General features: G+C 43.0%; 1 protein-coding gene across 1 annotated transcript in view; it reads left to right on the forward strand.

Annotated features, from left to right (window-relative positions):
* Positions 1-2,730: 2,730 nt before the first annotated feature.
* The window catches only part of RDH10 (retinol dehydrogenase 10), a 42,691-nt gene continuing 30,106 nt past the window's right edge, over positions 2,731-15,315 (forward strand). The window contains exons 1-2 of the mRNA XM_089517465.1: positions 2,731-3,896; positions 7,992-8,227. Of these exons, the coding sequence (XP_089373591.1) occupies positions 3,590-3,896; positions 7,992-8,227 (543 nt within the window). The 5' untranslated portion in view covers positions 2,731-3,589. The remainder of the gene's footprint in view (positions 3,897-7,991; positions 8,228-15,315) is intronic.

The raw sequence follows: 15,315 nt of genomic DNA on the forward strand, positions 1-15,315 counted from the left end.
ATGCAGTGCCTTGTCCTCCTTTATGCTTAGAGGACATCTGGTCACCATTTTGAGCAGGACTAAGAAGCATGGGCTTACATTTCAAGGGGTGTTTTTAGCTTTTATTTTGGCATGTCTTCCATTTCCTGGAATGTCCTACATGTTGCAGTGCCTTGTCCTCCTTTGTGCTTAGGAAGATATCTGGTCACCCTGTGTATTTGTATACAATGGAAAACATCATGCCATTGGTAGGCTTAGTGCATAAGGAAGCCAAGCAAATGAGAAGTTTTGGGCCTGGAAGGGGAAGAAGATGTCAAGTTAAAACTACATCGCCCAGCATGCATTTTTAAATTTGCCAATAGAGGGCACACAATTTAAAAATACAATATTGAATCATAGTGTATTGTGGTACCCTTAGTAAAGTGGGTCTGACTTGTCGCTTGGGATGCATCCACACTGCAGAAATAATCCAGTCCAACGCCACTTTAACTACCATGGCTCCCTGCTTGGGAATCCTGGGATCTGTAGTTTGTTGGGGCACCAGACAGAAGGCTAAATGTCTCACCAAACTACAACTCCCAGAATTCTCTAGCTTTGAGCCAGGGTTGTTAAAAGGTGGTGTCAACCTGGATTATCTTTGCAGTGCGGGTGCAGCCCTGTTGATTTTTCTTTGCATCTTCTTCCCACACGTCCAAACACACACTGCAGAAATAATCCAGTTCAAGACCGCTTTAGCTGCCTTGGCTCAATTCTAGGGAATTCTGGGGACTGTAGTTTTGTGAGACATTTCGCTTTCTCTGTCAGAGAGCTCTGGTGCCACAGTAAACTACAGTTCCCAGGATTCCCTAGCGCTGAGATGGGGTGGGAATTAAAGCGGTCTCAAACTGGATTATTGCTGTTTTGGACCTAATTGCCATACTACTCCCTGTCTCTGGGCCAAACTGCACTGGGGAAATAATCTGCTTTGTTGTGTGAGACATTGAGCCTTCTTTTATGTCCTAGTAGCTCTGGTGCCGCAACCAACTACAAATCCCAGGATTCCCTAGAGGTTTGAGCAAAGGCAGTGAAAGCAGTCTCAGACCAGATTAGGAGCTAGCCTGGTTTGAGTGTTGCACTATGATCCAACTCAAACTGCAGAAATAATGCAGTTTGAACTGCCCTGCTTTGGAATCCTGGGAATTGCAGTTTATTGTGGCACCAGAGCTCCCTGACACAGAATTCCCAGTTCCCAGGATTCCCTAGCATTGAGCCAGGGCAGTTGAAGTGGTCTCAAAGTGGATTATTTCTCCAGGGTTGGCACTATGACTCTGGAGACCAGGGTTCCATTTTCAGCTCTGACATGACCTTGGGCAAGAAGTCACACTCTCTCAGCCTCAGAGGAAGGCCATGGCAAGGCCAAGAAAACCCCAGGATTAGGGTCGCCATAAATCGGAAAGGGCTTGAAGGCACACAACAACACAAAATCTTACATAGCAGCTGTGCCTTCTAAAAGCTGCATTGTTGTGCTGCCTTTGAGACCTTTGCCACTTATGGTGACCCTAAGGCAAACCTATGGGCCCATACAGACAGGCCAAAATAAAGCTGCTTTGGGTCACTTTGGAGGTATGCTGTTTAAATGACACACATCTTAAGAGGCCAGAAGCAGCACCAAAGCTATGCTGCAGTTCTTAGGACTGGAGTATTGCTTTGGCGTGGCTTCCGACCACTTAGGACGCATGCATCATTTAAACAGCATACCTCCAAAGTGACCCAAAGCAGCTTTATTTTGGCCTGTCTGTTCAGGCCCTATGATGGGGTTTTCTTGGCTAGTTTCTTCAGAGGTTTGCCATTGCTTTCCCCTCTGAGGCCGAGAGAGTGTGACTCCTTGCTTTTTCCACCGTGGCTGAAATGGGGATCCGAACCCTGTACTCCAGAACCTCAGCTCAAACCACTTGCATCAGGCTGGCTATGCGGCTTATAGGCTCCAAACAGTATTATCATTTTAGGGTGGGAATCTTGTTCCTCTCCTCTCTTGCAGCCCCCTTCGTAAGAAGGAATATGCATTTCGGTGTGGAACCTGGATCTGCCACCTCAAGCCATGGAGTCCCTTCTTTATTTCTTAATTCCCAAACACACTGCAAAAATGATCCACTTTGAGATCGCTTTTGACTGCCCTGGCTCAGTGCTAAGGAATCCTGGGAAATGTTGCTCATTGTGAGCCCCAAGAGCTCTCTTCCGACAGAGAAGGCCCAATGTCTCACGAAATCCCAGAATTCCCCTAGGATTGAGCCAGGGCAGCGGAAGCGGTCCCAAAGTGGATTATTTCTGCAGTGTGTTTTTGGACCTTTAAGTTTAAGTCTTAAGTGTCTCCCAAGTTTCGTAGGCCAGAATTGTTTTATTTTACTGTTCAACTCAATGGCTCCTTGCTCTGTCCTGGTGCTGCAGAAGAATGCGAAGCCCAATGAGTGCTTCTTCCTGGGAACTGAGCAGTGCTCCGGATGCTGGGCCCAGGGGAGTCAAAGCGGACTATTTCTGCAGTGCGGACGGACGAAGCATTTTCCAGCCCCGAAGTCCACTCAGGAGGAGGAATGGGACGGAGAGGAAGGCGCTGCTGCTGCTGCTGCTGCTGCTGCTGCTGCTGGGCGGAAGCGTGTCTGGGGCTGGAGGAGGAGGAGGAGGAGGAGGAGGAAGGCGAGGGGGCGGGGCTGGCCCTTTGGGGGTGGGCTTGGTCTGCCTGGCTCCGGCGGGGAGACTATAAAGCCCCCTGAGCGGCAGGGAAAATGCTCACTCTCCTCAGCGCTGGAGGCTGGAGGTGGGCGGACAGGTAGAGAAGGGAAGGAATAGGGGAAGGAAGGAAGGAGGCTCAGAAGGGACCCCTTCTCTCTCTCTCTCTCTGAACTTGGCTCAACTCAGGGGGCTCCTCTCAGAGTTGCCCTCCTTCCTTCTTTTCCTCTTCCCTTTTTTCCTTCTCTCCTTTCCCGAGAGAGAGCCCCAGAGGCCACCTTCCCAAGTCCCAGCCCAGTGGAGGGGCTCCAAGGGTGGGCAGCCCAGGAGGCACCGAGGCAAGGTTAGCGGCCCCAGGCGGCAGTCGCCCCGGGAGAGCGAAGGAGGGGGGCAGGCAGGTCAAGAAGAGCCAGGGGGCAGAGAGGGGGCTGCGAGGCGCTGGGAGAGGGGCTCTGGGTGGGCAGCAAGGAAGGGAAAGTAACTAGGGGCGTGTTTAGGTGGCTGAGTGAGGAAGGCAAGAGTCTCTAGCTGGGCGTCTAAGAGGGTAGTAAGGAAGGTAAGGTACTTAGGTGGGCACCTAGGATCTAGGTGGGTATTTAGGCGGTTAGTAAGGAAGGTCGAGTCTTTAGGTGGGGAGTGAGGAAGATAAGGAATCGAGGTGGGCATAGAATGGGTATCTATTTAGGCATCTAGGCGGGTAGTGAGGAAGATCCGGTATCTTCTGGGGTATCTCCTTGGGTATTTAGGCGGGCCTCCAGGTGGGCCCTTGGGTAGCTATCTCCCTCGCTCCCTGGCTGGGACTATGCCCCTGCGTCCCCTGCGCTGAGTCTGAGAGAGGAGTAGTAGTAGTAGTAGTAGTGCTAGTAGTAGTAGTAGTAGTGTTGGTGGGAGTCTGTCCCGGGGCGCCATGAACATCGTGCTGGAGCTCTTCGTGGTGGCGCTGCGGGTGCTCTGGGCGTTCGTGGCGGCGGCGGCCAAGTGGCTGCTGCGGCCGAAGGAGAAGAGCGTGGCGGGGCAGCTGTGCCTGATCACCGGCGCCGGGAGTGGCCTGGGCCGCCTCTTCGCCCTGGAGTTCGCCCGCCGCCGCGCCCGCCTGGTGCTCTGGGACATCAACGCCGCGGGCAACGAGGAGACCGCCGCCATGGTCCGCAGCATCTACCAGGAGGCCGCCCAGCAGGACCGGCAGCAGGCCGCCCTCCAGGCCCAGCAGGCAGGTGAGCCAGGGCAGGGCAGGGCAGGACTTCGGTCCAGGAGGGCTTCCATTCTTTCAGTGGTCGTGTCCTACTTTTCTCTCTCGAATGTCCTACATTCCACAGTGTCTTGTCTCTCTCTGCATTTAGAACAGGGTGACCAAGTGTCCTCCTTTTCCAGGACACAGCCTCCGTTTCATCCTTCTGTCCAGGAGGAATTCCAAAACGCCCTCCATACTGAGCAGGACGCAGAAGCACGCATTTACATTTCTATATAAATCATATATATATATATATATATATATATGGGTACGTCCTCCATTTTCCTTGCAATGTCCTACATTTCACAGTACCTTGTCTTCCTTTACAGTTAGGACAGGGTGGCCAGACATCCTCCTTTTCCCAGATGCGTCCTACATCAGCCTCCTCTTGTCCAGGAGGAATTCCAAAATGTCCTCCATTTTTGCAATGCCTTGTCCTCCATACCTTTCCCAGCACATGTCCTACATTTCAACCTACTGTCCAGGAGGAACTCCATACTGGGCAGGACTTAGAAGCATGCATTTATGTTTCTGTCTGTGTTTGTAGCTTTTGTTTGGTCATGTCCTCCATTTCTTTCCTACAGTGTCCTACATTTTGCAATGCCTTGTCCTCCTTTGTGGTGAGGACCTCTGGTCACCTTGAGTAAAGAGGAGTGCAAGGACCTTTCTCTCTCTGGGAAGAGGAACAAGGCTCTTGGAGTAATGAAGGCAGTAGTAGGGAAGACAAGGCCACCAACCTCTCCTAGGAGTTTATCCCCTGAATATCCCAGAAAAATTGCATAGTTACAGGAAACTATTTCACACAGCATCGCACAAAACCCACCATTAAAGTGGTCACAAAGAAGCATTGAAGTGCGTCTTTTTACTTTCCGGATTTCAGCAACAATGCATTTCCGATATTGCTTTATTTGCGCAATTGCTGGTGATAATTATTCACACATTTACTCTCCATTTTCGCTTTATTTGCAGGATGCTTTTAAATGCACTTTAATCTCTTTCGCACCAAAATTAGCCCCAGTGTGATAAACTCCCTTGGAGGGAAAAAGCAAAGTGTAGAGCTAGACAGAAATTAAAGCCCAAGCGTTTCAGGGTTGGAAAATAACTAAGAATATTTTCAGAGGAAGCAATACTAGAAGCAAGGAAATTGCCTCCTTGTGGTTTATGAACAGAGCTTTGCTGCTACGCCTCGGCCAACTTCTCCCTTTTATTCACCTTCAGAATCAGTCCTCCTTCATGTGAATGCAAAAATAAATAAATAAATAATAAAAGGCACTGCGCTGGCTAAGTCCTTGACTAGGTGTTTTGCAGGAGAAGCTTCTACAGAAGGTGCTGGAATTAAGGAGCAGTAACTTCTGTTTCGTATTACGCTTGTCCCAACGTATCCGCAATTCAAGCATCCATGGCTTGAACATAGATTTTTAAGAAGTATACATTCCAAACAGCAAACCTTGATTTTGCCATTTTATATAAGGAACACCATTTTACTATGCCATTGTATTTAATGGGACTTGAACATCCATGGACTTTAGCATCCATGGATCCTGGAATGAAACCCCAGCAGAAACCAAGGGCCCACATTATTATTATTATTATTATTATTATTATCATTACCTTTAACTATAACCTGCCTTTTCAGCAAAACTAGAACTCCCCCAGAATTGCTTGTTTTCTGGTTCAACAGTTGCTGACTTTTTAACTTCTTTTAACTAAAGGGACTTTAGTTTCCCTTTAGAACAAGCAAACTCCCTTTAGAACAATCTCCTGCAAATTACTAAGTCCTGCCCTGGAAAGTGATACAAATGGAAAGGCTATCTTCCACATCTTGGCCCTTGGAGAATTTCCCCCGTCCATTCTCTTTGCCCAATAAATTTAGAAGGGATGTGGTTATCCTTCGCGAAGTCTGAAATTTACATACTAGAGTAAATGGCTACTGCCATCTCAGATTCAAAAAATGCCATGCAAGACTGAAATCAACATATATATATATATATATATAAAATCAGTGTTTAAGCTCTGTCTTTTTAAACTATTATGACTCACCTTGAGTCCCATTGAGAGAATAAGGCAGGATATAAAGCCTTGAAATAAATAAATAAAAGAAAGAAAGCTATTTCAAATGTTTTGGTTGGGCTGAACATTGTTAAATTGTGTCTAGAGTCTAGTAGGAACAAGACTAGCACAACAGTCGGGGAAATCAAAGTAAGTCAGGTTGCGGTGAGCAATGTGTGGCGGAGACGACTTGACCAAATGTTTACTAGCATCACACCTTCTCCTCTGCGTATTTGATTACAATATATTCTGAGCAGAGGATGAAATGTGGAGTAATTTCTTCCAGTAAAATTAATATGGCAAAGAACCCCTGGAAATGTTTCATTGTCTAGCACAATGGTGCACTGACACCCACCAGCTGGACTCAAGAAATGTTGCCATTAAGAGATACCATTAAGCATTTATCAGTGGGGCATTGACTGGATGGGACTGTTTCCCTTTAGAACAAGCAAACAACTGCGATTTGGAATCTGCAAATTACCAAGTCAATTACGAGTAGATCCTAATTGATCTTCTGCCAGCCTTCATATAGAAGAACAGAGAGAAAGAGAGAGAAGAATTTTCCTGTGGATATGCAAAGGGATCTTGTATCACCTTTGAGAGTAACTGTGTGAAAGAAGTTTTAGCATCAGCTTTGCTAGACTTGGTCTATACCAAGTCTGTGAAAGCTGATGCTACAGCTTCTTTTGCGCAGTTAATTTCAAAGGTGCTGCAAGATCCCTTTGCGTACTGATGTTCCATGCTAAAACGGCTGTGTCTCTGAATTCTTCCCTGTAGGTAATGAAATGAGAATATTTCTAAGTGCCTGTTGTTCACATATCTGGGCTGAAGCTTGCAGGAGTTCTGCAAGTATTTCTGGCCAAAAAGGTGGTTTGCCTGAGTTATTAGAACTATTTTAGTACTAATGATCTATGCAAACCCCTTTGGAAGGAAGTTGCGTTGAATTCAATGGCGCTTATTCCTGGGTAAGTGGGTATAAGATTGCAGCTTTAGTCAAGCATGGGTACACCAGTTTTTAACATTATACTTTAATGTGTGTACACCTTTCAAACCAGTCAAAATTAAGTAGTTGCGGTGCTGTTCAGAGAGAAATGATTATCTCTGAGTAAATATACATAATCTCATGGGCATTCCCATTGATTCTAATATTCCAGCTGCAATGATTTACAGATTGTATTGTTGCGTTTTGGACTATTGTTGGTCTGCTCCAGGGTGGGCAAAATATGTGGTTTCTGAGTCATACATGACTGCCATGGCTGGTTTTGCAGCCCCCAAGACTCTCAGACTCTTCTGGATGTCTATTTTCTCTGGCCAAAAAGATGAATTGCCACTGACTAGAGGAAGGTTCCAAGAGTGGTGATTCACCTTTTTAATAATTTGCAGGACTGTTCCTTACAGTTCAGTACAAAATAAAATAAAACAAAATGAGCCCATTTGTCAAAACCAGAAGTGGACTTCCAGCTACTTCAGTTTCTTTTGTGCAGTGTGGGTTTGGGAAGTCTGTGCAGCCCCTGGAGGGTTGCCAGCCCAGAAAATTGGCCTCCCAGACTGCCAAAGTTGTCTACACTGCTCTACCCCATGGTCCTATTATTTTGAATTTCACACTGTGCAGTTATAGCATTTTGATAGCACATTAGTCCATCCTTTGGAATCCTGGGGTTAGTAGTTTCCTGGGATATTTAGAATTCTTTGCCATAGAATTCTAGTGTATCACCAAACCACAAATCTCAGAATTTTATAGGATGCAGCCATGGCAGATAGAGTAATATCCAAGTGCCATAACTGTGTAGTGTGAAAGAGACCTAAGTGATTATCACTAGATATAAGCTAGGGGGAGTTGATGCCTCATTGTTTTGGTATGTAATAAATTTTTGTCTGTTTCCCTCACAGTTGGGGCGAGGGGATAATAAAACACTTGTCAGAGTGGGTAGACTTAATCAGTTTCTTTAAAAAATAATGTCTCTAATTAAACTTTTTTCTCACACACTCTTTCTCTTTCTGGTTTGCTTGTCTGGATTCATATATGCAGCTGGCCACGGTGAAGAGGAAGTGCTACCTCATTGCAACTTGCAAGTTCACACCTATACTTGTGATGTAAGCAAAAGAGAGAACGTATACACAACTGCTGAAAAAGTTTGCAAGGAGGTTGGCGAAGTCTCCGTCCTGGTCAACAACGCAGGAGTAGTTTCTGGCCACCATCTTCTTGAATGTCCTGATGAGCTGATTGAGAGGACCATGATGGTTAACTGCCATGCACACTTCTGGGTAAATATCCTTATTTCCAGAGGGTGAAAAAAAATTATTTTGCCAAAATTATAAGCTTTTTCTAACAAATTATAAATGTTTGTGCTTCTGATGAGATGGACTAGAATCTATGAAGTAGTTTTGAAAGAGGTAGCCATCTAAGCCCCTTGCAGCATAAAAAGGAGGAAGGGAGGGGAAGGGAAGAAAGGGAATGTAGCAGCACTTTTAAGACTAATTGGTTTTTATTTTTGCACGATCTTTAATGGGTATAAACCCAATTCTTTTGGATGCAGTACCGAGTGATAATAGAAACTACAAGACTCAGTCTGTACAAGTTTGTGTTATCTCTTGCCAATTCTGGCCTGTCTCCCTGTCTGAATGAAATTCCAGTTGGCGTCCTGTTCAGTGTTTGCAACATCATGAATTGGATTTAACAATTTCTTACCCTATGGGACTCACATTTGTGATGGCTAATAACTGAACTTTTGTTGTTGTTAACTGCCTTCAAGTTGACGCCAACTTGTGACAACCCTGTGGATGAGACACCTCCAAGCCCCCCTGTCCTCCACTGCTCTGCTTAGGTCCTGTAAATTCATACCCATCTCTAATTGAGTCTATACATCTAGTGTGTGGTCTTCCTCTCTTTCCCTAAAAATACTTCTTAAGCCAGACAACACCCCAGCTGAAAGTTATCCAAGGCACTGCAGTCTAAGGTGCTAGGGAATAACAACTGGAGTGCTCTCTTAGTTGTATGGTGTGTTGAAACAAGCAGTTGTGGGTGATCCCGCTGTCCATTTCAAAGTGTGCTGCAACCAAGACAATGCTACAGTTATCATTTCCCAGTGCCACATTCAGAAACTCTTCAGTTGGGGTGCTATCTGGCATAAGAGGTTCAGGATGGAGAATGGCTTTGGCAGAAGTAGCTATGGTGAAGAAGTTCCATCACTGTAGCTATGTCTGTTGATGCATGATCTTGGCCTACCACTCTAAAAGATCTGGAATAACTTCCTCCTATAGAATTGAACTTGTTCTTTCTTGGTGTCTCTCTTTGCTATCTTGTACCCTTTCATTATTTTTATTCTCATTTAATGACTGTGATCCAAATAATAATATCGGTCTTTAAGTGATGACCACAGTTGAATCTGTTAATCACAACCAATCTCCATGCTGTTGATTTCAGTGTGAGTAACATTCTCTGGACCAAAGTCACTAGTATGGAGACATTATATTCATGGAACTTTGTCATTTTCTCATGCACTGTATTATCAGTGTACAGTAGATAGCCTTGAAAATGAGAGTTCAGTTCTTTGAGTGAATGACTTCATACTGCTGGTTCTTTAGAAGCGCCAGTATATTTTGTGTGTAGCGAGAGGAAAAATAGACCTTTTTAGAAACATGTTTTATAGTCTAGTTTCACTACCCAGTGGTGTCCCTGGAACTGGTGTTACCTGGTGTGGGAAAGGGGAGCTGCCCTGACCTCCCCCCAAAGGTGGACCCCTCCAGCAGCCACTGCTACTGAGTGGGGGGTGCAACCTCTGGCAGGCCCATTTAGGGCCCTGCCATTTGATCTGGGAAGGGAGGGAAAGGACACTCTTGGAAGTGTCACCCGGTGTGGTGCACCCCCTTGTAATGCCACTGTCACTACCTAGTGGAAACTGATGGGAAGAAAACACATACTTTGAAAATACGAAGCTGACTTACTCTGATTAAGACCATTGCTCTACCAAGGCCGGCATTTTCTCTGGTAGTAGCTGTTAATAAAATCGGGTTAAAAGCCTATTACAAAGTGTGCACAACGATAGTTTCAGTCTCCATAGTATTGAAGCTGCATGCTGTTGAGAGTTTTAGGTATTTGCTTAGCCTATCTTGAGATACCAGAGTGGATAGTGGTTGATGACCCTTATGCCAAGCATATCCTTTAGATCCATGTCACATAGTGTTGAATGATTTAAAAGTATGATCTGAAGGAAGAGATGGCTTCATTGTGCATTAGTTGTATAATACAGAAAGGATCTTGTCTTGATTGTTTTACAAATAAAATGAACTTAGGATTTTTGCAGTTTAGACTTGGAAAAACAGAAAAGATAATAAAGTTTGTAAATACATGGTTGAGGCCTAACTATAAAATTTAGAGTTCTTGGAAATTTTGTCACTTATGACAACATTACCATTAAAATATGGGAGGATGCTAGACTCTCCAGCTGTTCTTGGATCTGGCGTCTAAGTCAACAATTATTTGTGACACTGTGTTCTAAAGAATCATCTTAAAATCCTGAAACTTCAATGAAAAGTTAACAGCGTGTCCTGTGAATGTTCAATGAAAAACCCCATTGAGTTCAATAGAGTTTACTTTTAAATTAAGTGTATTTACGACTATAACATTAGTCATGTTCTAGAAATCCTTTTGATATATTTCTTACATTATTGTGTGTCTTTTGCTCCCCATCCTTTGAAACACTGCTCTGAAACTGTCACTTTGTTGTTTTGTTAGAACTCCACCAGCCCAATACTACTGTCAGAACCACATTAAACAAATCCAGACCTTGTGTTGCAGTCAAGTATTGTCTGCAGCTTCTGTACTTAAATGAACTCTTAGTGTTCTTTTTGTGTTTACAAAGGAATTATTTTCTTCCGTGTCTGTTCTTTGTTTCTTAGCCCAAAGTTACAAGTGTACATTTGGTTTGTTATCCAAATGTAGATGAACAATATAAGTATCAAAAGTCCTAATCTGAACCATAACCATCTGGAATTGATGTAATTAATATGAATGTTACTGACTTTTGTTCCATGCCTTTTATTAAGACTCATGCATGCCTTTTATTAAGACTCATGGATCCCTACGCTATCAGCCCTCTAAAATCCTGATCCCCATGATTCTTCAAAGTTAAGGATTCAGTTTGGGAAAAAGTTGGATCATGTTGAATTCTCATTTCAAATCCCAACTTAACTTGTCCCATTTATTCTTTTTCACCAGCATGGGACTTAAATGCAGTAACTGTATTAGAGATAAGGGACAGTATTACTTCCATTTATGGGTGCATTTACTAAAGGTATCTGCCAGCAGAGTAGGGAGAGCTTTCTCCTGTCTCCATAGCTCCAAGATCATGTCTCCATAGATCCCATCATCTACTGTGGAAGTTGGGATATACAAGTAGAGGATGAATTGTTGGAAGTCAGCATTCTTCTGTGCAAATAATTCCAGTTGGAAACAATCCTAATTATAGTTGGCAAGTGTATAAATCTAGTTACGGTATCTAGGTCTTCTTGAAGAGTACTGTTTTGAATCCTTCAGTTAAAGGGAAAAACAATTTGTGCTCTTCACATAACAGTAACCTTTATAACTTTTAACGTTTTAATGTAACCATTATCTTGTGTTGGGAAATAGGTCATCCTAGTTTTAGTTTTTTGAACGTATTTTGACACAATGTGCCTTGAGCAATCAAGGAAACATGTTTAGGACAACACTCATTTTCCGATTTGTTGTGTGGTAGGAAATGTTTTGTCTTTTTCATGTAGAAATAAAGCACTTCTAAGCTGATGGGTTTTTTTATTTTCACATGAAAACCTAGCAAATGCAAATAATAATTACAATATAGTATAAACAACCAAACCTCTAATAACAACAAATGCACCATTAGTAGGAACCTCTACATAACTTTGCCATCACAGCCCTCATTCATAAAATCATAGAGTTGGAAGACACCACAAGGAGTCTCCGCCACACTTTCAGGAAGTGTGTTCTACTGTCCAACAGCTCTTACTGTCAGAATCCATTGTTCTGTGTCTTGTTCTCAGGAGCGGCAGAAAACAAGCTTGCCCCATCTTCAGTATGATACCCTTTGAATACTTAAAGAAGGCTATCATATCACCTCTTAACCGTCTCTTCTCCAGGCTAAACATATTCAGCTCCCTTAGTCTCTCCTCGTAAGGCATGGCTTCCAGACCCTTCACCATTTTAGTCACCCTTTTCTGGACACACTCCAGCTTATCAACACCCTTTCCCCAACATTCAGTACATACAGTTGCTGTTTTCACTGAAAACTGGCCTTCCAGCAAGTTGGTCTACTAGAATACTGTCCACTTACTGAGATTGCCTTTTCCTGATTATAGCAGAAATTGCAAAGCTGTTTAAAGTATGGGGAGGGAACAGCTGTCACATACTCTTTTATTTGAATCATCACCACAACAAAAAAGAAAAAAGAGCATTACCTCCCTCTTCCCACAAAGGTTCCAAACAAGGTTCCTGCTTACCCACATGATAACACTTGCAGTACCAGCAAAATCAAGCATGATGTTGATATTATTGATTGACTTCCTGCATATAGCAATTCTAGTAAAGGTGATTCATGTTAGCACCACTTTTAATGCCAGTATGGTGGGAAATTTTCCCAAATTGCCACCTCTTGCAGTGGCCCAACAAATGTAGAGGGTACCAAGTTGAGAGTATTACCAGCTTAACCTCTTTTGGTTCCTACATTGCAAATGAGATTTACTGACCCAGTAAACTGAAACACTGACAGCCATCTTCCTGTGATATAGTTGGATCTCACTGGGTTTTATTGCCACACTTTAGAATTTTTTTAATCTTTTGGACTAGAGGTTCTAGAATCTTTCAGCCTGCATGCTCAGTGGGCCAGAGGCAATTTTGATAGGATGCGTCTTGGAGCTTGGCTCAAAATAGTAGTATTTCTAAGCTCTGATATACCTTGTTCATTTAGACACGAAACTTGGGCTTGTTGATTGAAAAATTGGTTCCACTGCATTCAGTTAAAGTTACTTCTAGAATACAGTCCTATACAGTCCTGTGTGAACTTGCCTAGCTAATTTTCCTATTGCAAGCTAAGAAGGTAGGGAGACTGCTCCTGGATTGCATAATATAATATGAGCAGGAGATCTTTAGCAACCTGTATGGTTGTAACATTATCTCTAATCATGCTACTCCAGATCTTACACAGGCCTGTTACAGACTGCCAAAATAAAGCTGCTTCAGGTCTCTTTGGAGGTATGCTGTTTAAATGTTGCATGCATCTTAAGAATCCGGAAGCTGCACCAAAGCTGCACTCCAGTGCTTAGGAATGGAGTGTGGCTTTGGCACGACCTCCAGACTCTTAGGACCCATGCATCATTTAAATAGCATACCTCCAAAGAGACCCGAAGCAGCTATATTTTGGCAGTCTGTAACAGGCCACAGTGAGATTCTTTTTATTAAACAGGCCTTTTAAGATCTTGCAGGTTTGGTTTTATTGGGGGGGTGAAAGTGTTGGTTTTAGATTATTATTTTTAACTTTGTAAGTTTTAAATTTTATATTTGTAATTTTTTTATAAAAATTCAATTTTAATTGTTGTTTTAATGTGTTTTATATATGTTGTTAGCCACCTTGGGTCCCACTTTAGGAGAAAGGTAGGATAAAAATAAAATAATAAATAAATAAATACAACCTCACTATTGACTTGCACCAAGGGGGAAAAAACCTTATTGTTCTCTTTAGATGGTGAAATAGTGTTATCCTATAGCCCAATTAGATTCTGAAGCTGTTTTGAGTGAATGGCTTGGAACCTGTAATGTATCCAGAACATGTTTGGGCTGGCTTGCTTATACTGTTTCTGCTGAAAGAAAGTGACAGCATCCACCTCCTCTGGGCTGGTTAAGTACAGTAAATACATGCAGATGGCACTGAATATTCTGTACCTGACTCATGAGCTCCTTTGGTGGTCCTCAAACTTATTGCTTACAACTATAGGCTGTCAAACAGACCTTTAAGTGGAAGCTGAATATCAGGAGTTGAAAAGCCATTGAAAATGAAGCCAATCATACAAAAACCAGCAGTGACACAGAGTACTTAAATATTTTAAAGCTATTGGGAGAGAAACCCTCACAAGGTAGGTTTCATAAAAATGCAATATGCACACTTGTATTCCTTTTTCAACTATGGGGATTTGGTTCCAGGCCCCCTGTTGATGGAGAAAATGTGCAAGATGAAGCCCAAATTAATCAGTGGGTGGTGACATGCACACACCTATTTCAGCGCAGCTGCGTGTATGCACTGCCATTGATTAATATATGGTACGACAGTCTGTGGAAGCTCTGATCTGTGAATGGCCCTGCCAATATGGTAGGCTCACTGTAAATGCAAATATTACAATATTTGATCCAACAACCAATTAACAGCTATGCAATCTAACATGAGATTACCATGAGTGGCAGATAGTATTTTGCAGTCCCTTGCTATTTCAGGTGAAATCACGCACCTTATTTCTTGTTGTTTGATTTACGTACCTTTATCTGTCATAGATCATGGGTAATGTCACCCAGAATCATGCATAAACAAGAACTGCAAGTGCTTCAAGCACTGATTAAGAGGGCAATCCTAGTTATTGGTGACCATGGTTAGTAATAGTGCTACATCATGCTACATTTAGCTTAGGTAGATGGTAAAAAAAGAGGGGAAAGTCATGTAGGAAAGGATTGTGAGGGCCCCTGATCTCCAGCCCGCTGTTCTATGGAAACATTTAGGCTGAGCTAAAAATAGCTTTGAAATGTCATGTATATATCTACCATATTTAGAGTGTGCGCACTGCCTCTTTACCCCCCTCTAAAGCAAACTGAGATGATGCCAGGCGTGATTAATGTTAATAGTATTATAGACTGTTCTATATACACAGACAGCTCTCCTCCTATATTTTAATACAACTGTTTGACTGAATGCAAATGCTGAAGCTGACGATAGATGGTAGTTCCATTTCTGTGCAAAAGTCTAAATATAGACAAAGTGTCTTCTCAGGAAAGGGTGCTTGCTATAAGTTCTCCTTTGAGATCTTGTAGACGAGTGTCTTTACCAAAGAATTTTAATAAGACAACTAGCATTACATTAAAATTGGGTTTCGTAAAACCATATTCCTCCATAAGTTTTTATTTTGTTTATCTCCCAGGATTCAATTTGTTTAAATTGTAAAATAACATATGCTTGGGGTAATTACCCCATGCTGATTCTTGTCTAGATTTTATTGTTGTATGCCTTCAGGTCAATTCCAATTTATGATAAACCTAAGGTAAAACCTATTATGGGATTTTCTAGGGCTACCAATGTGTGATTTGCCCAAGGCCACCC

The sequence above is a fragment of the Sceloporus occidentalis genome, unplaced genomic scaffold, assembly GCF_023333645.1.
Source record: "Sceloporus occidentalis isolate IW3139 unplaced genomic scaffold, rSceOcc1.0.p SCAF_3, whole genome shotgun sequence".
Taxonomy (NCBI): domain Eukaryota; kingdom Metazoa; phylum Chordata; class Lepidosauria; order Squamata; family Phrynosomatidae; genus Sceloporus; species Sceloporus occidentalis.